Raw genomic sequence first — 25,891 nt, forward strand, 5'->3', positions numbered from 1 at the left:
CTGTTGTTCCTGTTTTAACACAGAGCACCAGCCTCCTGTTGGAGGTATTCTTGTTTGAGTAACTTATACATCAGTGACAAAGGGGGGAAATGAAAGTGCTTTTAACCAAGTCATTTTATTGCTTTTGCAACTGAAAGAGAAACAAAGATATTGCTGACAATGCAAGATACGTTATCCTTCTGAGATATTTCATTTTGGTAATGGATGAATATCCGAAAACAGTTCTGTTTAATTTGTTATAATCAAACGATTTATATGAATGATAGTGTGCAATGCTATAATACACTTGTGGGACATCCATCTTGTTTCTCTGGTTTGTTTTTTTTGTGGGTTTTGTTTGTTTGTTTTTTTTAATAACAATAAAAATAGCTTCAAGTGTGTTGCCCTCAGGAGTTGAGCTGGAGTTATTTTATGGCCAGGTAAACTAGTTTGCTAGCTTATCTGACATTCTTCCCTGAGCTATTGGGGAACATGTCTCAGTATACATTGCAGTAAGTATGCCTTATTGTAGTTAAGATTGTCTTTTATTGACTCTACAAAATAGTTTTACTGTGCAACCCCTGTGGTGTGTTGACTTTGGCTGGCTGCAAGAGAAGCCCACCTAGCTGCTTCCTCACTCCCCTTCCACAACAGGACAGGAGGACAAAATAAGATGGAAAAGCTCATGGGTTAAGATAAGCACAGGGATATCGCTCACTAGTTACAATCATGGGCAAAGCAGACTTGACTGAGGGGAAAATGTTTTAAATTTATTGACAATTAAAATAGAATAAGATGGTGAGGAAATAAAGACAAAAACTAAACCACCTTCTCCCTAAGTCCCTACTGCTTCCCAGGCTCAACTTTACTCCTTCAGTCCTGAATCATTGCCCTTCTCCCACAGTGGGAATGAAATAGCCTGCTTATTTAAATTATGTCTTCAAATAGAAATGGTTTTTTATTTGTGAGAAAAGCTGGCTTTTCTTGGCAGACATTTGCAGTCAACCCTCAGCAAGAGCATTAGCTGAAAAGCCTATGGTCCAAAAAACTTGGATGGTAAAAGATGGTAAAAATGGACTCTTGGTCTGAAACAAACTTTATATCTGAAAATAATTAAAAATATGATTTAGCAAAGATGCTAGTGCTTGTGGAAGCAGGATTTGGCTGACGGCGTTTCCTTATACCTTCCCTTATGGTGTGTGATTCTAAACCCAACACAAACGATACCCATGTTGAGGCAAGCAGACTTGCATTAAATCTTTGCAGCACCCTGGAAACAGTCCAGATCAGCTGCTAAGCAAGTGCAATGTTTTGCTGTTCTGTGTGTGAAGAACACTCTGTTTTTAATAGCATCAATAGCCAGCATAAGCAGAAACATTGGATGTTATCCGGCCTCTTTTGCTGATGTCTTGGTGTGGCATTCCTTATTCCTGCTTGCTGCCCTGTCTCCTGTCCCCTCTGCAGCACGCACAAAACTGCATACCTCAAAACTGGTGCTTTCCGGAGAGATGGGGGTGAGTGAGGTCGCAGTGGCAAAACTTTCATGCCCTAATAAAATTGTCCAGTGAATATCCTTGAACATTGTACATGGCTTAGTCATCACAGGTAAATAATTAGTTATTGTTTTGACAGTGTTAAGGCACTCTTTATCTGTAGGGTAGGAGACTGTTTGGCTAGCCTAAAAAAACTCACTCTAGCCATTTGAAAAAAAACAAACAAAAAAACCCCCAAAAAACCAAAACACCAAAACTAACCGAACAAACCAAAACCAAATAACAGAACCATACGTATCCAAGTGTGTGCACAAATTATCCGTGTCTGGAGGAATTTAGAAAATTAAGTTTTCTTCATCAGTTCAGTAGCTTAGCATGCGGTCCTGCAGCCACTGATCCCAGTTCAATTAAACAGATGTGACACTGTCAATAAATTTGCAGCCATTTAGTCTTTCATAGTGTAGTACATGGGAGCAGAGCAAAGTTGATGCTGAAGTTGATAGAAGTCCCTGTAAAATGGCTCAGACAGTCTGCAAACCAACAGGTGCTGTGGGAAATGTTTTACTGGCTTAGCAGTATCTCTTCAAGACTTTTGAGGCAACTAGATAATCTCTGACTTGTTTTATTATCAAGTGCTTTACAGTGGAAGAGTGCTCTGTCATGTCTAATAAATCGTGGAAACTTTTTTTCTTGTTTCTCTCTGTCTTTGTGTATTCATTCTCCGGTCCTGTTCTTTCACCAACATATGTGAATTACTGAGCCTTCATCTGTGCAAGAAACAAACCACATATGCAGTGCAGGAAGAGTTAAAACATAAAGATTTGAAATGCTAACTTAAGTTGTCAAGTAAATATTTTTTTTTTGGGGGGGGGGTGAATGTCCTTCGTATGGGTAAGTGACGTGGTGTGTGTTTTTAACTTTGCTGAAGTATGATGTTGCTAATAGCATGGTGGATTTTTTGATTGACCTTCATCTTTCCTTCTTTTGTTATGTGTAAGTCCTTCTTTGAAGTCCTTTGATAAATCTCTTCAATTTTTCAGGATCTTGTTTCATCTGTCCCTTTCTGATGTTACTGTAATATGACATTTCTATATTTATCTCTTATCTCTTCACTCTTAAATTTTTGTATCACAATTTGTATCTGGTTTCTCTCTCAGTCTTTCTTCCTCCCCAAGTTCCTTTCTGCTATCCTGTGATTTGGAGATTGACATGATCCAGGTAATGAACTTCTGTCACAGAGTTCGAGATCACAGAATCACAGAATGGTAGGGGTTGGAAGGGATCTCTGTGGGTCATCTAGTCCAACCCTCCTGCCGAAGCAGGGTCACCTACAGTAGGCTGTAGAGGACCTTGTTCAGGCAGGTCTTGAATATCTCCAGAGAAGGAGATTCCACAACCTCCCTGGGCAGCCTGTTCCAGTGCTCCGTCACCCTCAGAGGGAAGAAATTCTTCCTTGTGTTCAGACAGAACTTCCTGTGCTTCAGTTTGTGCCCATGGCCCCTTGTCCTGTCGCTGGGCACTACTGAAAAGAGCTTGGCCCCATCCTCCTGACACCCACCCTGAAGATATTTGTAAGTATATATTAGGTCCCCTCTCAGCCTTCTCTTCTTCAGGCTGAACAGGCCCAGCTCCCTCAGCTTCTCCTTGTAGGAGAGATGATCCACTCCCCTCACCATCCTCGTAGCCCTCCGCTGGACTCTCTCCAGTAGCTCTTCATCTTTCTTGAACTTGGGAGCCCAGAACTGGACACGGTACTCCAGATGAGGCCTCTCCAGGGCAGTGTAGAGGGGAACGAGAACCTCCCTCGTCCTGCTGGCCACACTCTTCTTGATGCACCCCAGGATCCCATTGACCTTCTTGGCAGCCAGGGCACACTGCTGGCTCATGGTTAACCTGTCGTCCACCAGGACACCCGGGTCCCTCTCCACAGAGCTGCTCTCCAGCAGGTCCACCCCAAGCCTGTACTGATACATGGGGTTGTTCCTCCCCAGGTGCAGGACCCTGCATTTGCCTTTGTTGAACCTCATCAGGTTCCTTTCTGCCCAGCTTTCTGGCCTATCCAGGTCACCCTGAATGGCAGCACAGCCTTCTGGTGTATCTACCACACCTCCCAGTTTTGTATCATCAGCAAACTTGCTGAGGTTACAGTCTAACTCTTCATCCAGGTCGTTGATGAAGAAGTTAAACAAGACTGGGCCCAGTACTGACCCCTGGGGAACACCACTAGTTACCAGCCTCCAACTAGACTCAGCGCCGCTGATGACAACCCTCTGAGTTCTGCCATTCAGCCAGTTCTCAATCCACTTCACCAACCACTCATCCAGCTCGTACTTCCTGAGCTTCCCTAGGAGGATATTATGGGAGACTGTGTTGAAAGCCTTGCTGAAGCCTGGGTAGACAACATCCACGGCTCTCCCGTATCATATCACAGATGATATGATAATTATAAAATCCATGTTTTATCCTTGCTCAGTCTTAATATTTTGTTTTCCTCTCCCAAGAATGAGTGTCCTCACATTCTTGCATGGCTTTTTTCACCCTGCCAGAAGTAGAGAATAAAAGGTAAAAATTCATTCTTTTCTGGCAGATGTTGATTTTTTTTTTCCTTAATGTTTGCGTTCAGGAGGTGTAGGTAGTACCGCTTGGGAGCTGGAGTTCTGGGTCATCTTCTGATGCTGTCTTATTGATTCCAAATGACCTGCATTTGAAGGGTTGCTCTTCCTTTCTGTAGCCATGTAAAGACTTTAGGAGTAATAGTGAAATGTTGTGACATGAATAGAAAGAGTGGAACAAAATGACTCTGATTATAGACAAGACTAAAGCTTCTGAGCTTTTATTTGTTTAGTCTTTGGCAAGTTGTTATTTTTTTCCATTGTATACTTTTCTTTGCAGGACTGGAGACAAGCCTCTCACGTAGAAGATTATAATTAATGCACCAAAATTCAAAGTAGTATAATAGGTTGTAAAATCAGGTCTTAGTCATGCTAATTCTTTTGATAGCAAGAACCTTCCCATGTATTCCTTTTTGTGTCATCCGTAGATACTGTCTCTTTGTCTCTTTTGGTGATCTCTCCTTTATACTGTTTCCTTTCACTCAATGTTTACTTGCCATCTGAAAAATTTGGGGATTCTGTTTCTGAATAAACAGAAGTCTACGTGACCGGCCTCACAAGAAGACTTTTGCCAGTCCATATCTGGACTGAAAAGATGCTGGAGGGTAAAGCCAAGAAGCAATATTCCAGTTCATACTGCCTTTTTAGCACTTCCAGAGTCTTTGTTACGCGGCCTGTGTAACTTTGAGGTGGATGATAGCAATAGTTAGTTGAATAACTGTATAAAAATTGGAAGATTCTGTAACATCTGGCCACTGAAGTTACCCTTCAGACGTGAATTTTCATTTCCAAGAGTGCTGGACAGTGATAATGTTTCTTGTGCTGTTTGAGCAGGCAGGTAGGTGACTGGGATATTCAAAAGGCATCTGGTCCTGCTACACCAGCTCGCAGACGTGCGTGTGATTGCAAGAATTCTTTCCTTGCCACTTTGATGTGGTAGGCTTCATGAGTACTTGGGTTTTGTAAATGATCCTACTTCTGCCACAGGATTGTTATATGTGTCAGCAGTGGACAGCCTGAAATATGAACAGTGTATTGCAGCTTGCAATGTGGTGTTTCAGCCAGCCGTATGCATGAGCTCATATGCCCTTCCATACATCGTTACTACTGTTTCCCATTCCCTTGCCCCTTTGCAGCTTAAAAAGTTTTATTTCCTTTTTTTGTACTGCTGCTTTGCTTGTGTGTTCTGGTATTCTAACTTTTAAGGAGTAGCCTTAATATACACTAGTGTGGAAAATCAGAAGTGGTAGGTGACATTAAATTAGAGATCTTCAGATATGAAGCTCTGATCCATACTATGTGAGTTAAACTTCTTATATCGTTGCATTGTGGATGAAAATGTTTGTGGTGTTTCTTAAAAAACTAAGTAGTTTTGTGATTTAGTTTTTGGCACTGTTGTCCAAAGGGACCAACAGCTGTAGAAAAATCTTGGAATAGCTGTTTGACGTTAAGCTGTTTAAGGTTTTCAGCTGTATTCGTATTACAGTGGTTAAAGCCAAGCAACTTAAGACCTGTGTAGGTGGAAAATGGAATCTGACTAAATTGCAGGCATGATAACAGCTTCACAAGCATCTGGCAATTACAGAGTAGCCAGACACTAGCTGACACATTGAACATCTCATGTGTCATATTCCCTTCTCTGCTTGTCTTTGAAGACAAAAGTACTAACTACCCTCAGCCAGTTTAATCACCTATTTTTTGCCCAATGTGTACATCTATGTATTGCTGCAAATTCACATTGCTGTGAACTTGAGTAGGATTAAGAAAAAATGCCTGCCAATGAAGTAAAGAAGTTGCAGAGTATTCCAGTTTCATTGTGCTGCCCTTCTGAAATTAGTATGGGTAAGACACCTTGGTGAAAGGCTAATTCAGGGCTAATATGTCCTTAGTCAAGGTTGTGTGACATGTGGAGAATAACCAGAACTGCTCTAAGTCTCCTCTTTTTCTTAAAATCAAGATGTCAGTGTGTGGTGCTCTTGGAGTTGATCAGGCTTTAACTCAGAGTGCAAAATAAGAAGTGAAATGTCACAGCTTCTAGCAAATTTTATCAATCTTATTGCTCTTAGCTTTGCCTTGTGTGATGCAGATAACACTGACAGAAGTACCCATGTTACTCGTCATAGTTACGAACACAGAATGTTGGAAGTAAACCTGGTTTTTTTACTTTTACATTTGTAGAAAAGGATCTAAAATTGAGTTAAAAGTACTTTCTAGATGCATTCCACACTTTTTACACACACCTAGATTGTAGTATACAAAGCTAAAAATTCAAAGACAAGCCATGTGAAGGCTACAGTGCCTTTAGGAGACTACCTGTGATTTCTGTTTTGTAGTTGTATTTCACCTTGTTCATACCACTTGTTCTTTCTGTGATGGTAATGTTATTTTAATGTTTCAGAAATAATAATCTTCCTTTTTATTGCTTCCATTAAGATGTTACTTCTATTTGCATAACCTGAAGTGTGTGAAATGCGTTGTTGGTTTTTTCTTTCTTTCACTGCTGAGCTTTGTAGTTTGCCATAAGTTAAGTGCATCATTTTATTGAGACTTTGAAATTTGAAATTCTTGTAAATGTTTATGAAGCTACCTTGTTATAGTAGCTTTCTCAGAGAAGTGCAAATACATGTTAAATAGAAAGCAAGCTTCTCTTAACCCCATAGGGGAACCACATAAGAGTTTTGCTTTTCTTTGATAAAGCGGTGGTCTTCTGTATGCTTCTGGGATTTCATCTCTGCTTTATCCCCATGTCCTTTCTCTCCTTCATTTGACCCTTTACCCCTGAGCAATTACACATTAATCCAGACCCTTTACAGCCTGCTCAAATATGTTGGAGCACTTGGTCTTTGCTTTCCCAGAGCTGGCTGGTGCTTGGGGGTATTTATATGGGCAGGTCTGAAGAAACTAATGTGTGGCTGGCTCTAGAGAGAGCTGGGGATGTGCAGATAAGGTACGAACAGCCAACCTCAGACTTGGATGTCGTGCTGAACCCTCCCTTGAAGCACAGCTCTTCTAGCTCTGCTTATATCATGTATTTCTTTTGGGAAGTTTGGGAAATATTTGTTCATTACTAATTGTTTATAGAAAAAAATATTATTTGATGCTACTTGGAAATAATTTTTCTTTCTGGGGTGAGGATGAGGGTATGAATACCTTGGAAGAAATTCCTTCTTGCATTATGTGACTCAGCAATGGGGATCTTCACTCCAACTCCAGAAAAAGCTAGGACAAGTGCTGATCTTACTCCTAATCCAGTATGACACTGGAAAAGTGTGAGTATTTTTATTGATTAAAGTATCTCCAACTAAATGATCTGGGTCTCAGGATAAGCCTTTGAATTGAGGAAATGACTGTTTTGTATTGCATCAAATGCTTTTGTCTGCTACAGAGGTTGTACTATGTATTTTGCTTTTGGTCTGCCTTATAGTTTCCCTTTCTTACTGGCAGAAAGAGTTGATCTGCCATGTAGTTATACTCTTTTCCTCAAAATCAGTGAATTAAGCCAACAAAAGTTCAATGACACAGGTTTGGCTATGCTAGAAAAGGTTTTGTTATTAATGATGCCTGTGCGCGTTTTTCATATACCAAGTCAATGTAGTTGTTCCAGCAAAGCTCAATAGCATATGTCTGTGCTTATATGCTGATTTATGCCCATTGGTGATAAAAATTGTTTTCTGACTAAACCTCATAGTGTTTCTTCCTGTGCTGCAAGCTAATTTTTCATTTTAGATGTCATTCAGATGCAAAGGCCTCCTGTATGGGAGGAAATTGCTAAGCCCTTGAGTTTAAAATACTGTTGTCTAGTTAAGTCAAAGTTACATCACAGATCTAGTTTCAAAAGATCTTGAACACTGTTACTGAACTAGTCTCTTAATAATCCTCTGTGTTGGCAGTTTCAACATTGAAATTTGTCTGATGAACTGGTTTATGCTACTTGCATCTCTTCAACCTGGGTGCTCGGATTCACGGTTCCTGTTGGATTTAGCAGTGGATACTCAGGAGAGTGGGTTACCGTATGGAGGGCTGTGCTGGGTTTAGCCTGGCATGGTACCTGTGGTGGTTGTCCACAGCTAGATGCGATGTGTTTATACTTCTTCTATAAGCACGTCTTCAGTGGTGCTTCCTCTAGTATACCTTATTTACCAGTGGTTTGTAGTTCAGGGATGTCTTCAGCCATAAATTAAATCCATCTTTTCGTGGACTCTTAATTTCATAAGCTTATTTCTGTGTTTTTTAGTCCATTTATACTAGTTCCCTCGCTGGTCATGCTTTCACTGGTGGTTATCATCATTACTTTTGGTACTTGGGCTGGAGATATTCAGGCTGCAACCTCCAGTCTCACTGAGGCACAGATACCACCTGCTGTGTTGCAGGGTCGTTGACCTTGGGAGAAACAGAAAGTCAGGTATTTAAAGCTCTTGAGCTGCTTCAGCTGGGCAGCTGCCTCCTGGGCAAGGGCTGTGAATCCTGAGCCTGCATTGTGACTCCTTAGCACTGGGAAGGTGTGCGAGAGCTCTTTCTAAAATTGCACTGGGACAGGATTGCACCTCTGAGTGTGACTGATCTACTGGAGCTGTTGCTGGAGGCAGCAGTAATAATCTGATTTGTAATTATCTACTTTCATTAGGTGATCTTTCTTTTTGTATAGCAAATTTCTAGGAAGGTAAAGTTGATGTCTGTTCCGAATTTCACATGCTCTCACAAAACCATTTGATGTGTTAAAGTGGCACAACTCAACCCCCCAGGTTCCATCACAGTCCACCTAAAAGCTGGCCATTAAATAGCAAAAACATCGAGGATTGGGATGTGTATATGCAATCCTTTGCCTAAACATTTGGCTGCTGAAATCCCTTGGCTCAGGTTCTGCCAAAGGTTTGATAGGCTTTGAACTTTGGTTGCTCTCCTTTTGATTGCTCTGTTCCTTTACCTTCTCCAGTTTTGGTCACGCTGTTTGGAGTGGTATGTCCTGAAGGAGCTTTCTGTACTCAAGTAGGAAGTCTTCTGTGAGCTCAAACTGATGGTGATAGTGGCTTGCTTGATTGCATAAATACCTATTTTATATGTACTCCAGATATTTATCCTGCAATTGTCAAACAGAATTTATATACTTTCAGAGCAGTTAATCAGGGAGGGTGTTCAAGCTTGGGGCCTAATTAGTGACTAAGCCAGGGAAGGAAATGTGAGTTTAATTAGGATATAGGATTAGCAGTGCCTTGACCTACTGCTGTTCTGAAAAGATGACGAAAGAAAATTCTTATGTTTGCCAGAAGCCATAGGAAGGAACCATTCAGAATACTTTACTTCAATTTCTCTTTTGTTTGTTCCTCATTAAGATGTCTCACAAAATACATGAATTAGATAAGACACCTTTATGACTGTGTTTCCTCTTAGCTCTAGAGAAAGAATAGTAATTTCTTCATGGACAAAGTGCTCAAAGCTTTGCTTAGCATCATGTTTTTCTGCACGAATGTTCCCCCTTCCCCAGTGGTGCAATATTTATTTTCTTTGGCCAGCAAAGGAATGTGACTGGGAAATGAAATATTCAGTTTATCTCAAGAAATGGACTTGCCTTTCACTTGATCTTCCTCGCCAGGACTGGATGACAGTACAGGACAGTTAAAATGCTTTGGGTGGGCCATGTGAAGCAAGTGGAGGAAAAGAAGGTTATCATGTATAGTCAACATGGATTCACCAAGGGGAAATCGTGCTTGACCAATCTGATAGCTTTCCATGATGGCATGACCAGCTGGTTAGAGGAGGGAAGAGCAGTGGATGTTTTCTACCTGGACTTCAGCAAGGCTTTTGAGGCTGTCTCCCATAACATCCTCCTACGGAAGCTCAGGAAGTGTGGGCTAGAAGTGGGCAGTGAGGTGGATTGAGAACTGGCTGAATGGCAAAACTCAGAGGGCTGTCATCAGCAGTGCAGAGTCTGCTTGAAGGCCTGTAACTAGTGGTGTTCCCCAGGGGTCAGTACTGGGCCCAGTCTTGTTCAATTTCTTCATCAATGACCTGGATGAAGGGACAGAGTGTACCCTCAGCAAGTTTGCTGATGACACAAAACTGGGAGGAGTGGTGGATACACCAGAAGGCTGTGCTGCCATTCAGCGTGACCTGGACAGGCTGGAGAGTTGGGCAGAGAGGAACCTGATGAGGTTCAACAAAGGCAAATGCAGGGTCCTGCACCTGGGGAGGAACAACCCCATGCACCAGTACAGGCTTGGGGCAGACCTGCTGGAGAGCAGCTCTGTGGAGAGGGATCTGGGTGTCCTGGTGGACGACAGGTTAACCATGAGCCAGCAGTGTGCCCTGGTTGCCAAGAAGGCCAATGGGATCCTGGGGTGCATTAGGAGGAGTGTGGCCAGCAGGTCGAGGGAGGTTCTCTTGCCCCTCTACTGTGCCCTAGTGAGGCCGCCCCTGGAGTCCTGCATGCAGTTCTGGGCTTCCCACTTCAAGAATGTTGAGGAACTGTTGGAGAGAGTCCAGCGGAGGGCTACAAGGATGGTGAGGGGACTGGAGCATCTCTCCTATGAGGAGAGGCTGAGGGAGCTGGGCTTGTTTAGCCTGAAGAAGAGAAGGCTGAGAGAGGACCTTATAAATGCCTATGAATATCTGAAGGGTGGTTGTCAAGAGGATGGGGCCAGGCTCTTTTCAGTGGTGCCCAGCAACAGGACAAGGAGCAACGGGCACAAACCGAAGCATAGGAAGTTCCGTCTGAACATGAGGAAGAACTTCTTCACTCTGAGGGTGATGAAGCCCTGGAACAAGCTGCCCAGAGGGGCTGTGGATTCACCTTCTCTGGAGGTATTCAAAACCTGCCTGGACATGGTGCAGCCTGCTGTAGGTGACCCTGCTTCGGCAGGTGGGTTGTACTAGATGATCCCCAGAGGTTCCTTCCAAACCCTACCATTCTATGATGTGAAGCTAAGAGCAGGTTAACTTATGGTGATAGTTTCTGTAGTGAGCTTGCTCAAGTATTTTAGGGATAGAAATGAGAGTATTTGATGTGATTTGCACTAACAAATATTTTGGACGTGAATTCTTCAGTCATCCTATTCATTCTTTTTGCTTGCTTCTCCTTTATGTTTAGAACACCACTACAGCATGTGAATTTTAGGGGCTTCCTTTAAACCTTCTACATCTCGGGTTTCCTCTTAGTAACTACAAAGGTTAATAGGCTAAGGTAAATAATTTACAGACATCAGTGTGACTGATCCTTGACAAAATAAAGCAATAGCTAATGAAGCTTAGACTTAGCCTGTCTGGAAATAAAAGAAACAGTGTATACTTTTTTAAACATTACTTTCCTATTTAATTTCTGTAAAGACTGGGCTCAACTTCATTGCCGAGATCAGTATGCAACAGTTTTGAGTTGAAGAATACTCTGTGTTTGGGCTTACTTCCCTCCTGCTTCTTTCTTCTAAGTGTTGCCTGCTGAGGGATTCATAAGGGAAACATAACTTGATGTGAGTCTTGGTTGTGAAGAATTAAAATGTGTTAGTCTATGGCTATAAGCTGGCCACAGAAGAGTGTAGAAGCTTTTCAGTATGTAGTGTTTTAGTGAGCAGCTTTTCAGGATGTGACTTGATGAGCTTTAGATGCCGGCAAGTTTGTGAAAGAGTAGCTTGCTTCCTTTTTCTTTCATTCCTTTTCTTTACCATGATCATGCTGCATGTTCTTGGATGTGCTCCCCTCTACTCAGCACTGATGAGGCCACACCTGGAGTACTTGATCCAGTTCTGGGCTCCCCAGTACAAGGGAGATGTGAATATACTGGAGTGAGGGCCAGCAGAGGGCCACTAAGACAATGAAGGGAAGGGAGCATCTCTTCTATAAGAAAAGGCTGAGAGAGATGGGACTGTTCAGCCTGGAGAAGAGAAGGATTGGGGGGAAGCTACCAAAGTTTATAAATACCTGAGAATGCGAAAAGGATGGAGCCAGGCTCTTCTGAGCAATACCCAGTGACAGGACAAGAGACAATGGGCACAAACTGAAACATGGGAGATTCCACTTACATTAAAATACTGGCACAGGTTGCCCAGAGAGGTTGTGGTGTCTCCATCCTTGCAGATTTTTGAAGCCTGACTGGACATGACCCTGGGCACTTTGCTGTGACCGGGGGCATTGAACTAGACTAGATCTCCACAGATGCCTTGTGACCTCTGCTATGCTATGCTTTCTGTGAAAACACTTCAATGTGAAAGCTTACTAAACTTCCTGGGAGCAATGGGAAGAGTAGGGGATTCATACAGGTGGTGCAGCTTGCTTAATACTTGTAAGATGGCTTGAGGCATTTCTATGAAAGTGCTGGAAGACTTTTGTTGATATTGATTATAACAGTTACAAAATTGCAACAGGTATATAAACTATGCCCATTCATTGTGTTTGGGTTTTTTAGGGGGTCTAGAAATATTGTTCCAAGTGACAAAGAGAGCATTAAGGCTTTTTAAAGACACTTCTTTACTTTTCTCTTTTTCTTAATTTCTGAATTTATTAACACTGGGAAGTTTAATTTTTTTTATTACATTCTGTGGATGAAATACAATTGAATGTGTACTTTTTTTTCTGTTTTAACACTAGATTTCTGAATACCATGAGAAATTTGAGGCAATCAAACCCAGAAAACTAATATCATGACTTTGCATAACTCTGCTGCTGAAGTTGTCATGTTATGAATTTCTTATATACTGGACTGCTAGTTAAGACTTGAATTCCATGGGGTTTTAAATTCCTTTTTTTTTAATAACTCTAGTCTCCATGCTGCTGTCACTGAAATGTTACCAATATGGTCTGTACTGGGAGGTGCTTAGTTAACTTAGTTGCAGAAACATTTAAATAGCATTTATGTAACTTTTAAAATATGCTAACAGTGTCCACATTTTTGAAATCTGATTCATCTGTTTTCATGAGGAAAGTAGGATACTTTGATTGTGCTTGTCTTTCCATTTTTTTTTCTGCAAAATTGGTCCATTTTGGATTAACTAGTGGGAAATTTAATCAGATTTTCATATCATAAAGCTAATTAAGTAGCAGAGTTTGTGTGAATATCAGTGGCTGGAAGAAGAAGAGGGCCTGAATGCAGTGCCTCCACTAAAGAAGTTGTTTTTAAAAAAAATGCACAGATGTCTTTCCTGCTGCTTGATTGATGGCCAGTCAGCATCTGCATGCACGGTACAATCTGGTGTATACACAGCTGGTGTATACACAGCTACCTATGTCCTGTACCTTTGTGCTGGGATGGAAGCTTGCAATGAGAGGCCAGAGAAGTCTTGGGGAGAAGCTGGCACTGGTGGGCATATACTAACATATAGGAAGCCAAGCATTATTAATCTACTTCTTGGGAAATTGGAGCACGTAGTAATATGTAGGAGCCAGGTATTGCTAGTTTATGCCTCTGGAATTGGCTTCTGTATGTGTAGGGAAAAGCTGACAGGCTTAGAGCAGGAATGGTGATGGACAGTGTTGGAACGAGATTTAGCACAAGGTGGGGAGAGATGGGTGGAGGAGCCTGGGAAAAAGATGGGCACTTCTGGAGGGATGATTCAGGAAAAGTTTTAACATTGGTGTGAAAAGACAGGAAATAGGAGATGAGGAGGATTTGGTATTGCAGCCTTTGGATTTTTGGAAAAAGAAGATAGGAAAACCTCTGGTTGAATAGAGTTGGTATAAAAGACTGTGAGTATGAGGGGACAGAAGTTCAGGGTTGTGAATCAGAACTTTGCAGAGTGCTACTGTCTTTACCCGCCTGTTGCAGAGAACAAAATTATCTCTCCAATCTGGTGGTTTTTTTAATTCTCTGAAATATGACCACCTGTCCTTATTTCATATAGTAAGTCAGCCATCTCCGTCAGACAAAAACTTGGAGCTCTGGCCAGAGCAGCACATGGAATATGTTTCGTCTCTAAGAGTACCTGTGAAAAGTTGTCTCTGGGATATTACTGCGTTTCCTTCTACCACATTGGGTCTGCTTTTCCAGTCAACTATGAAAACTTTTTCAAAAAAAGTTGTCTCCTATGTGTAATTTTTTTTTTTAGGGAAGTTTGCCATAGAGTACAACGTAATCATAGATGGAAAATGATGTTACATCTTTTGTGCTGTGAACGTTGTTTCCTGAAGATGTTCAAACAAGGTTGGTTGTGATGTCTGCCAGATTTGAAATGCTGCCATAACTAGCCGAGAGACACTTGCATGTATACAGTTTATGGCTTAACTTCCTGCTCTGCCCGAGCACCGTTGCTTACTCGGGCCTGTGCAGGGTCTGTGACATCTGTTGTGTGTCTGCTTCCCTCTGGAATGCAGATGGGCTTTTTATGGGGACGTCTCCTGTGTTATGCAGAGGATTATGCTAGATGATCACAATGATCCCTGTGACCTTATATCCCATGAATCACCTCCACAAATGCAAGTGAGCCTAATAATAGTTCTAATTTGGGCAGAGAAAAAAGAGCAGATGGCTAATGCCAGCTTGTGGAAAGCAATACTTTTTTCTTTGTAACTGCTCAGAAATGCAAAGACCTAATCTGTGTCCTTAACAAAATGAGCTGTAGCAAATCTGGTTTGTGATTCCTACCTTGTATTTGTGCCTGTATATTTACTCTATCTCTTTAAGTACCCTCCTGTTTGTGTGCTTAGAAACATCTTAATTGCCAGATTTTGGCTAGGAGTTATATGCCTTTCTCTTGCCAAGTGCCAGTTGTGTTGGTTGGGACCTCCGGGAGATGATGAGGGCATTTTCCTGTGGGTGAAGTCTGTCCTTTGATAGCTGTGGGGCGCATATAATCCAATGCACTCTTTATCATCACAGAGATATTTGGTACCTTTATTTCTGGTTTTGTTTGGTGTCGTGTCGTGTCCGTCCCCCCCCCCCCCCCCCAATGCACTTGCTGAAAGCTGAAACCCTCTGCTCTAACCAAAGATTTTGGCAGAAACTTTTGCAGCCTTGGTGTGTGATCCCTGGCAGTTTGTGAAAGAAGAACCCAAACGTATTTGCATTGCACACAAAATCTTCCGAGGGCTGTCTTGCACAGGCAGCTGACGCTGCTTGGTTTGACCAAAAGTTAGGGAGCCATTGCAGGCTGTTGGAGTGAAATGCAGGGTTGCTAGGCCTTGGCTACCCTCTGGAACAGCCCCATGTAGGTGTTGGGATGCTTCGCATCGAATTCTTGGTTTTGCATTGCTGTCCTGTGAAAACAGGAAGGTCACTGGCTGACCAGCATGGGTCTTCAGCCCTGGTCTGTGGTGCCACAGCATTATTTCTGTCTCCCGAGAGCTTGCTGTTTTCTCTAGCTTCCTTTTAATCATCATTCCACTGCACTGAGCCCGGCAGTGTGGCATGTTAGATTGCTTTTGCTGGGAGGTATGGAAACAGCTATTTTAATATTGCTTCAGCTGTGAGGATGCCTTCTTCTAAGTTATCAGTTGCTGGGCAATTTTTTTTTTTTATTGTGAAGTAAATACAATTTAGCTTAGACTCACAGCACACTTCAGTGAGAATCAGGGGGTGGTCCTCATTTCTCGTCTGTGGTGTCTTGTTTTTAATGGTTTCTGCTGCTGGGAAACACCAGGGAGTGAGGTGCAGGGGTTTTTTTAGTTTCGTGTTTTTTGTTTGGTTATTAATATAACTGAGTTCTTGCCCAACTGCTAAAGTCTGATGGAGAGGGGAAGGAGAAGGAATGAAAGAAAACTTTGTGCTCGCTGCTGATTGCAGAAATGAAAATTGCAGTGCGAAAGTAAAAGCTTAGAAGCGTATTACTTGTTGCTGGAACCATTTGTTCTGCCACAGTGTTGCAAGAGAAGCAGGGATCTGCAGAACAGTCTTGAACTTTTACTTTCTGTTTCTTTTAAAAACCCGAACATCACACCCCCAATAAGCCTATCCCAAAACCTCAGGGCTGCTGGTAATGATTATTCTGTGTTAATGAAGTCAGGGTCCAACATTCCCAAAGAGAATCAGAGGCTCTTCTGTGAAGTTGGTGGTCACAAACTTGGGTGCTTTGTGGCTTGTTTGGCTTTTTGCCTCTTGCTAGCAGGGATAAAAGCCACACTGGTTTCCATCCTTAAAGTAGATGCTTATTTTGTGTCTTTATACGTGCATTAGTCCGAGTGAGTTAGACAAAAAGATGGTTACTTTCAAAACGCTTTTTCTATCCAGAAAATGCTGCACTGAAGAATACAACACTTTCTCCTCTTTATGTTAATGTTTTCAGAGTTTCAGAAGTGTGCTGGCCCTTAGTAGGGTGGTGTCTACAATAGATACTCTCTTGCCTAAAGGCTTAGGCAAAGATATGTTTCTAACTTTGTTACATTCCAAGTGTCTTAATTGAAACCCACAGGCTAATTCCTTCTTTTATTTCTAAATTCCTTTGCTGAGAACTTAAATTTGCCTTCCCCACCCCCTTATTTAAGTCTTAAAATGTGAGATGACCCTTGGTAACTTGTGCTGGAATGGTCAAGCAATTTCTGTACTTCTTTTGCCAGCTTAGAGTGTATGCTTCTCCAGGGCACTCTCATTGTAGTGTAGCTCTGCCAGCTGTTCTGGGTGTGATGATTTTTGTCTTTCAAAAACTAAATAACACAGTTCTGTCATGTAAGCATGTCATGTGTTTTGGAGAAATAAGAAAGCTGGCTCTCAGTGTGAAGCAGAGGTTAAATAAAGGGCAAACCACAATCTGGTGAGGCATTTGGCTATTACCTCTATTTGTAGACCATTTAGATTCCTTTTTGCTCCTGAACATGATATTCACAAGGCAATAGATTGGACTTGAACTGTTTCCCAATACAATTAAGGGAAAACGTTGTGGGTAGGGGAGGTATGCAAGGCCAGAAGAGTGGTTCCTGGGGGTGACTGAATGCCAGGACACGGGCACTGGGTACGCTCCTAACACCACCAGTTGCATGGATAAACATCATGTTGTGTAACAGAAACAGGCTTCAGCAAACAAGCATCCGGGATAGGAAGTTTTTCTTCTCTCTGTTGTCATCACAAGAGTTTAATTCTCTGTGTGTGTGTTTAGGTTTCTTTTTATTTCCTCTTAAAGGAACAAACTGTTCTGACGTCAGCCATTACAAGTCCATTAAGTGACTGAAGGGCAGGCAGAGCCATGTTGGCCAGAGGGAACAGTTGACAGGTGATGAGGCAGAATTTGGCCCCCAGTCAGTCCTTGGCTTTTATTGTCAGACTGCAGCACTGTGAAAGGAAACACAAATGTTTTAGTGACTTGATGAATTTGTTTCTCACTAGGCTGTGCCTTGCTGACGTTTTTAATGTCTCATGTGAGAAGTTGACTGGCTAGAGTACCACATGCTTTGCTGAATGGTTATATTGTTTTTTGACTGACTGCAGCTAATTTGTTGTCTGAATCGTAATGTCAGACTCTGGGGGTTGCTTTACAGACTCAGAAGAATCTAAAGAAAATTAATTTAAGGGATAAAATAACTTGTCACTGTTGTTAACAAAGCACAAGCATTTCAGTTACAAATTTATTTCCAGGGATTTAGAGCAGAGAGCTTGACACTACCCTAGCTATAGCGACCAATTAAAAAAATTCGGGTTTCAGAGGCTTCTATAAAGCAAACGTGAAAGCATAGCCTGATCGAGCAATGGGTTTTACAACTGAGCAGAATGTTTTGGGAAGATGGGAGTCGAGTGGGGGTGGAGGTGGTTCTGATTACTTGCTTAACCGGACTAAAGGATGCTCTGATACTGAAGAGATAGTAGGGGTATATACATTCATATTCTTTTTTTTCCTCCATTAATGATGAAGTAGTTTGTGTTTATGAAGTCATGTGTGTTGTAGTTTGTTAGTTGTTTTTTTTTCTTTTCCCCCGTCCCCAGGAAACCCTCTTTTCAAAAAGAGGGGAAAAGGGCTGCATTTTTAGTAAATGTCACGTATGCTACTGCAGCACATACAGCGTGAGCACTTAAGCAACCTGGACCTGAGGCCTGGGGGGAGCAGCCGTAGGCACAAGGCTGATTGAGTCCTGGCAGGCTGAAGCTGGTGTAACGCTGAGAAAAGCCATCACCTCTGGCTGTGTGTGTGCTTGTGAAGGGGCTGAGCCCACCAAGACTGAGGTGTGTGGAGCTCTGAGCACACAGGATTTATAAATCCATGACACTTTTCATGACCGCTGTTATCCTTTTACACAATCAGTGCATCTATTTTTGGCTTCTCTTCATGTTTTGCCTGTATCATCTTAAGGAGTGAGCACATTAAAAGAATATGAGACCTCAAATTTTGGGGTTACTCTTCTTGATTCTCACATAGGGAAGCCTAGGGAAGGAAAAAGAGCAGACCAAACCTTAGGAAAGCATCCTGGTGCATAGGTATGCCCTTGATGGTGTTGGCAGAAGAGGGACAAAGTTTACTGAAAGAGGGTTAAAGAGAAAGAAGGATGTTTAAATCTCAATACATTCAATACAAATAGTATTTGCAATTAATGTAAATGGAAAACATTATCAAGCGGTGGACAGAGTCTGGGATTGAGTTTTGTACAAAGCCAGCTTTTTGGCCCAACAGTGGCAGTTGATAATCTAGTCTGTTTCTGTCTCCTTACTATGTAGTAAATACATTCAGTGTACTGTGAGTTTAAATCTTGACCCTGTCAGTCTCCAGTAAGATGGATATTTGGCATGGAGTATCCTGCTGGTAGACCCTATCTGTCTTTGATGGCAAAGTGCTTTATTTCACTGAGGGAAGAGAGCAGGTTAATGAGATCTTTTAGGTAATTGTGTTTCCCAGAACAGTAGCTTGAATTTGAATGAGATGTTTTAAGCATGGCTGTGCATGCACTGTACGTATCTTAAAACTCTGTGAGAAAAATCTTTTTCTGCACTGAGCTGTCTGATTTCAGGTTGAGCTCAAAGTGCGACTGAGGAGTAGGCTATGCTGGATCAACTTTAGATGGCAAAGAGGAGAAGCACAGAAGTGTGAAATAATAGTTACTGGCTGCCATGTTGCAGCAGACAGGCACTCTTTGGCATGTTGTAAACAGGTTTTTCAGCCATAGCCTAAAAGAAGCCCAGAACTGAGATTTTATTTTAAATTGACATGAACGTTTTCATAAAGTTTATCAAGTCTTTTAACTGTTGTTACATCTCATTTCTTACCAATGTGACTTCTTTTCTTGTCTGAACTGAGCCTTAGTCACTGCTGTTTCTTGTTCATGTATACTAAGTAAAAACCACCTGGTGGTTCTATTGCTCCAGTAGTCCACGTGTAACAGATCTGTGGCTTGATATATTTGACATGGATGGCATTAGTTTCAGATGCATGTTGGGGAAAAAAGAGGAAATTTTGAGGTCATCTACCTAAGGAATCTTCTGCTGGTATTCTGTGATTTTTTTGTAAACATCTGGAGTTTGTAGGTAAAACTTCACTGTACAATGGTCTCAAATGCTGCTGTTTGACTTGTATGATCTTTTAAGTGGTGCCTTTTAATCATAATCTGATTCTCTTCAGACTGTGTACATTTTTTCCCTCTTTTTCATGGTTCCATGATGTGGAACATTTGAGTTTCAATCCAGTTTTCTTTATGACTTCATCATGGTGCAGGGACAGATGGTCTGAACACCTTGGTGGTACGCTTTGTTGTGGTAAGGGGCTTGGAAAAAACAGTGCCAGATGCCACCAAAAAGGTCTACAGGAGAGCATCCCAGGCAGTAGCATGCTGCAGGTGCTAGAAGAGTACCTCTGGGCTGGTCTGTCCATAAGCTCTTGAAGGCTTCTTGGAGATTATGATCTGGGCTGCAGCTGTCAAACTGAATTTGCCCGGTGGAAGGCACTGCCTGCCTTGACTGTGGTCTGCTGCACGGATTTGGAGGCTGCGTATATATCTCTTCTTGGCTGCAGCAAGCAGGTTTGAAAATCCATGGTGTGCCAAATTCCTTTGCCTGGTCTGTTGTCAGCAGGTAATTCACTGTCATTAAGTGCAGGCGGTGAGGCACAGTCTTGCCCTTAGCACTGCTTAGTGCAGTTTACCCCAGAGGTGTCCTGCTGGGTCCTCCTGGACCCTAGGTGGTGGTACTTTGGTGCCATACCAGTAGGGATGTGTGAAGGGAAGGGCTGCGGAGCCCTCCCTCACTTTAGCTGAACTTGACTGTGGACGATCACTACCATGGTTCCTAACCTAGGTGCAAAACCAGGCTGAGGCTAGGTAAGGATGCGAATACTTCAAGGGTTATTCCAGCAGCTTAGGTATTGCAGCTGTTGTGCCGTGTACTGAAGGAGGTTACTATCTGCATCGGAAGCTTGAATAAGAACCTTAGCAGCTTTTGGAATAATGCATACAGGCAAAAAGAATTGTAGAATCATTAAGGTTGGAAAAGACGTCTAAGATCATCAAGTCCAACCGTCAACCTAACACCACCATGACTGCTAAGGCGTTGACAAAGTCTGTTGATTAAGTGTATGGTTTCATAGGTTGCTATTCACCAGATGGGAAGCCTGTGGATTTAGTGCATCGATATCCTGCCCAGGAGGTGCTGTAAGACTGATTCTAATGCAAAGGAACTGCTGTGGTTGGTAGCAAAAATGAAATATTTGTGTGACGATGCAAGTACCAAAGTCTCGTAGAGATTGGAACAGCTTTATTGACTGATTAAGCAAAAAATTCTCCCACTACGTCAAGGTACTATTTAGTATGGCCTGTTTTGATCAATCTAGAATTAAGAAGAATGAGTTTTCACTCATTGTTTTCTTGTTATTTTCTCTTTCCAGATGAACACAATGATGTACAGAAAAAGACCTTCACAAAATGGATAAATGCTCGGTTTTCCAAGGTAATGTTGGGTTGAAAGTACTACTTTATTTTAGTTGATTCACTGTTTAGAACAATATTGGTTAAATGTACTGTGCTCTTACTCTTGCAGAATACTTCTGGTAAAATATGTCAAAATGTGCAATGAAAACACATAAAAAACTGTAATATTTATTCCCTCTCTGTTTCTCCATGCACATAAACATTTGGTACTACATGTCTTGTTTAAGACAAAACGGAAGATTCCATTTGTTAATATATTAAAATACAGATTTTTGCATGGTAGTGTCTGTTTGGGTTTTGGTCCTCTTTATACAGTTGATTTCTACAGGCAGTTTTCTGAGTGCATTACAGCAGATTTTGAAGCTTAGTCACTGTGCTTACTCTCAGTGCTGCTGAATCAGCTTTACTCGTCCAAAATACTCTGCAAACCTCCAGTTGAAGCCACCTGGTGTTGCTACTTGATTCTTGACTATGAAATTTTGTATAATTACTTGCTCACTTTGACTTTTCCTTAGGTCTTATGCTGTACATTTCTTGTTTTAATTCTCTTTACTGACTTGAAACTTACTGAGGAGCTTGTTTTGTGTTTTGGGATGAGAAAGGAAGTGGTGGTTGCTTTGGGATGCTATTTAAAGCCTGCTTTTTCTGCGGGTTTGCTGATAGTGAAAAACAACACTTTGCCCAGGAGTGCGATGACTATGGGAAGTTTCCCTACTTTATAGTCTGAATGTGTGAAGGAATTTGGGCTATTATCAGAGAAAACTCATGTTTTTTTTCTAGCCAGCATGGTGCTGCAAGTGGGATAACTACTTGTTTTGACTCTGTTAACAAGAAGGAGCATGCATGTGAAATCCTGAAAATAGATACAAATATAGAAGGAAGGGGGTGTGCGTGTGGGGGGGGGCCTTGGTATGTTTTTTCTTAAATAAAGCAACGACAGTGCTATAGCAATGAATGGCTGCCTCTGGAGCGCTGCCCTTCTGAAGTTCTTGGTCAACAGAGTAAGAAACTTTTACCTTCCTTCCCTTCCTGTGCAACAGAACGCTGGGCAATGCAAGGCTTGTGGCCTTCGTTGGTTCACTTTGGCTTAGATTTGTTTTGGCTGAAAGCTGATATCCCGCACTCTTCATCCAGTGCATTCTTGGTGGCTTGCTCTGTAGGGGAGGAGTGTGTAAGCGTAACTGGTTGCTCTGTGCTCTGCTTCTGACTGCTGCTGAGAGGAAAGGCAGTCCTGCAGGAAGAGGGTTCGGCAGGGCAGGATTTTGTAAGGAGTGAAAACACGGGGAGAAAGGAGGGCCCGTTCGTAGAGACTTACCCTGGCATAAAGATGGCATGAACATGGAAATGACAGTGATACTGAGGGTGTGCTGTGTGACTTGTTTGTGTGTGTTATGGACATTGTGTTGAAATAGGTAAAACTTGTTTTCAGTCCTTACACTTGTACACCCATATTTTATAAAGCGGCTTTTGCTTTATACTGTGTATTCAGGTGGATCCTGCTTAGCTCCTGGATTTCCTTGCCACGGGGTATGGCCAGATACTCATTAGATTTGAAGTAACTCTGTAACTTCATGGCCCATTAAACTACTTGAAGCTATGAAAGCCATGTTAATGATTAAAGAGACTTGTATAAAAGGACATATTCCTGACTACCGCACATCCAATTCAAACTTGAGCATAGCTACTTTTCCATGAATAGACACAGATTTATGAAGACTGGCATGTTGAGATCGCAAGGAAATTGCTGGTGTTAAGTAGAAATCACCTCATGTAAGAAAGTCTAGTTTCAGCTGTGTCTTGAAAATGTAAAGAGACTGATATCAGTCTTTTTGAAGTTTTTTGTATTTATCAAGCCATTTGGGTTGTTTAAAATTCCTTTTCTGTGAACTAGATTGATTCGGTGCTTGGTAGGATAGAGAAATTTTAGAGGCTGGGTAAATGTAATCTGACTTACATTGCAGAAGACAAAATGGTAACTGAGGAATTTTGTATGGAATTGCAAAGTTCACTCCAAGAATTTTACTTCTCTTCTCATGTTAATTATATAGTAGTTGCCCTTCATTTAAATGCATAAATAAAAAGCAAACAGCTGAGTGTCTATAAACTAGCTTGACATATAAAAAAAATCCTAAAATTGCAATTGCATAATGTACTCAGAATTGCTGAACTTGATTTAAATCGATTCAGTAGGGTTTTACGAAGGATCTGGAAAAAGAGCAATGTCTTTCCCCTCTCTTATCAGAGAACAGGTAGATGAGTGAAACGTAGGAAGTCTCTCATGTATGGGTACCTCACAGCACATCTGCTTCAGGCACCTATTCAGTGAGATACAAGTTCTTCCTTTAGTTGAACAGTACAGTATTTTGTATTTGTGCTCTTTGTTTGAACTGTGCTGGAACAGAATGCATTTTATTTGCATGTATTTTTTTGAAATGAAGGCACAAGCTCTTTTAAAGTGGATTGAGTCCTAAGGTCAATAAATTCACTCAGTCAAGCCTCAGTGCTTTCTGTAGAAATCTTTAGCAGAGCCATATGCACTACAATTCGCAAGCCAGTGGCGGTTGTCTTGTAAGGATGTTTTGTTAAAATTAAAGGGAATAAAAATTGTTAGACAAACAGTCTATTTTACCAAGCTTTAACCAACACGGAAGTTTGCATTCAAATAGACATTGATACAGAGCATTTCAGCATATCCTTACATTAAGCCATGTGATGTTTTGCCTTAGTGTATATTTTTCCATTGCTCTATCCAGTCTAGTCTTAAGAGTCAGATTTAGCTGTTTCCCTGTGGTACCGCCCACCAATTAAGGCATCTAGTTGCATGGATAGTTAATGTATGCTCTTCAAATACTGTGAAATTGTGGGTTTTTTATACTTTTTTCTATCCCTTTACCTTTTTCTAGCCTTTTTTAATTAATACTTACCAGTTCGTAGGTATTAATGGATAGATTTTTCAGAACACCTTTCTGCAGTGCGAAAGTACTGTCTTTTGTGTTTGCAGCTACTGTAAATAAAGGCAAATATCAGAAGTAGCTACTAATTTTGAGTGCCCAATCTGAGGCTTTGGTTAGGTCAGATCTAAAGGATTTGACATTTCTGTAATATCTTCGTATAAACTAGAGCTCTTGTTGGGTCTTATGACAGAGCTCAGAGGGTTCATCTTTTCTGCAAATTTAAGAAAACCATCTAAAATATCTAGCAGGTTTTCAGCTGGAGCTTGATCAGCATAGAGAAGGGACTTCAAAAAGGTGATGCTGGTATCAGCAAGAACTGGGTTTAATGATCCAGGGAAGTCTCTTAATCTGGCACGCCGTTAGTGATTACCTGTAAAATTTTGCTTTAAATGATTCTGATTAGTTACAGGGGAACTCTTTGCTAAAAGTAGAGTTTAAATTCAGGTCCACAGGATAACTTACTGCTCTGTTAGCCATACATTATTTGTTACACATAAGTAAAGGGGGAATGAACAAAGGTTTTGCAATCAACCCTAGTTTTGACTTTTCCAAACTTCTAAATAGTTTCAATCTGTATCTATCTGCATGGTGTATTAGCAGGCCTGGGACTTTTGGATCCATCATACAGACTTCTGACACTTCAGCTGGTAATTGCATAGTATGGTGGCTGGATAATCGCACTCACAACTCTAGAAGGTTTCCAGAAGACTTGATAGGCATGTTGAGGGATTCAGGAGTCTTGTGTCCCACTTTAGACTGGGCTTTTTTCTGCCCTGCTTTCTTTACTTCCTTTCCTCCTACTTTCTGACCCTGTTTCCCCCTGCTCTCCCCCCCTTACTGTTACACCCTCTTGTGTCAGAAAGCTTGCCTGCCCAGGAAATCCCATCAAATCTGGAGTTTTGATTATCCTGCTTATTTCATTCCCACTTCTGTCTTTGTCACTTAGTTGCTTACCCAGCAGGACCCAGCTTTTCTTGTTAAAGCTCCAGACCTGCTCTGTCTGTCCTTCCTTTCTCCTTCTCCTACTCCTACTCTACATCTTCTCACCTTCCCAGCCCTTACAGGATTTCACACTTGTGTGCTTAGTCCTATTTTTGCATCTCTTTGCCTAAGCAGTCCTAGCCTTGCCCTCTCTTTGTCTCTCTTCAGAAGCCACTCTGTTAGCGTTTGTGTTCCCATTTTCCAAGGTGCTCCTTTTCCAAGTTTGCCTTCAGATTCGTTACTCTCCTTTTCTGCTATTTCTCAACTTGACAGGTAGGACCCAGAGTCAGCACAAGAAACGTGATGCCCTAACTCTTAATTTAGACCCATGGAGTCAGATCTGTTACAGCCTGTCAGAGCTTAGTGCTGTCACTCCAGAGGAAGTTCACAGATCCAACGTGGGCAAATTTAGACTCTTCCTATTGCCACAAAGAATTGTGTCTTCATTACGTTTGGGAAGTTTTCCCACAGGGGTGACAAAAACACTTTATTGCTAGGAAGGCTGTGCTCTGCAAAAGGAATGTAAGACCCCAGAGGTGCTTGTGGTATTCAGTGAAAAGGATGCTGGATTTCCACCCCCTCCCCACCCCCGCCTTCTCCAGCTGTAACTCTTGGGTATGGATGGCTACTGAACGGGAGCCAGCTGGGGGCATTGTTCCAAGGTGTTGGAAGCTGCATTCAAAACCCTCGCAAACCTGAGAGCTGCGACTCCCTTCCCTTTTGGTTATGTAGAAACATAGAAGCATAGAATGGTTTGGGTTGGAAGGGAACTTAAAGATCATCTAGTTTCGACCCCCCTGCAATAGGCAGGGACACTTTCCACTATACCAGGTTGCTCAAAGCCCCATCCAACCCAGCCTTGAACACTGCCAGGGAGGGGTCAGCCACAGCTTCTCTGGGCAACGTGTTCCAGTGCCCCACCACCCTTGGAATAAAGAGTTTCTTCCTGATATCTAATCTAAACCTACCCTCTTTCAGTTTAGAGCCTTTGTCCTATCGCTACCTGCCCTTGCTCTCCAGCTTTCTTGTAGGCCCCCTTCATGTACCAGAAGGCTTCTGTAAGGTCTGCCTGGAACTTTCTCTACTCCAGGCTGAACACCCCCAATTCTCAGCCTTTGCT

At 41.9% G+C, this 25,891-nt stretch overlaps 1 protein-coding gene across 2 annotated transcripts in view; it reads left to right on the top strand.

Moving 5' to 3' along the window:
* The window catches only part of UTRN (utrophin), a 394,109-nt gene that overhangs the window by 41,441 nt on the left and 326,777 nt on the right, over positions 1-25,891 (top strand). For both annotated transcript variants that reach the window (XM_075413727.1, XM_075413726.1), the window contains one exon: positions 20,794-20,855. In XM_075413727.1, coding sequence (XP_075269842.1) covers positions 20,794-20,855 — 62 coding nt within the window. The remainder of the gene's footprint in view (positions 1-20,793; positions 20,856-25,891) is intronic.

This window comes from Opisthocomus hoazin, chromosome 2 (genome assembly GCF_030867145.1).
Source record: "Opisthocomus hoazin isolate bOpiHoa1 chromosome 2, bOpiHoa1.hap1, whole genome shotgun sequence".
Classification (NCBI taxonomy): domain Eukaryota; kingdom Metazoa; phylum Chordata; class Aves; order Opisthocomiformes; family Opisthocomidae; genus Opisthocomus; species Opisthocomus hoazin.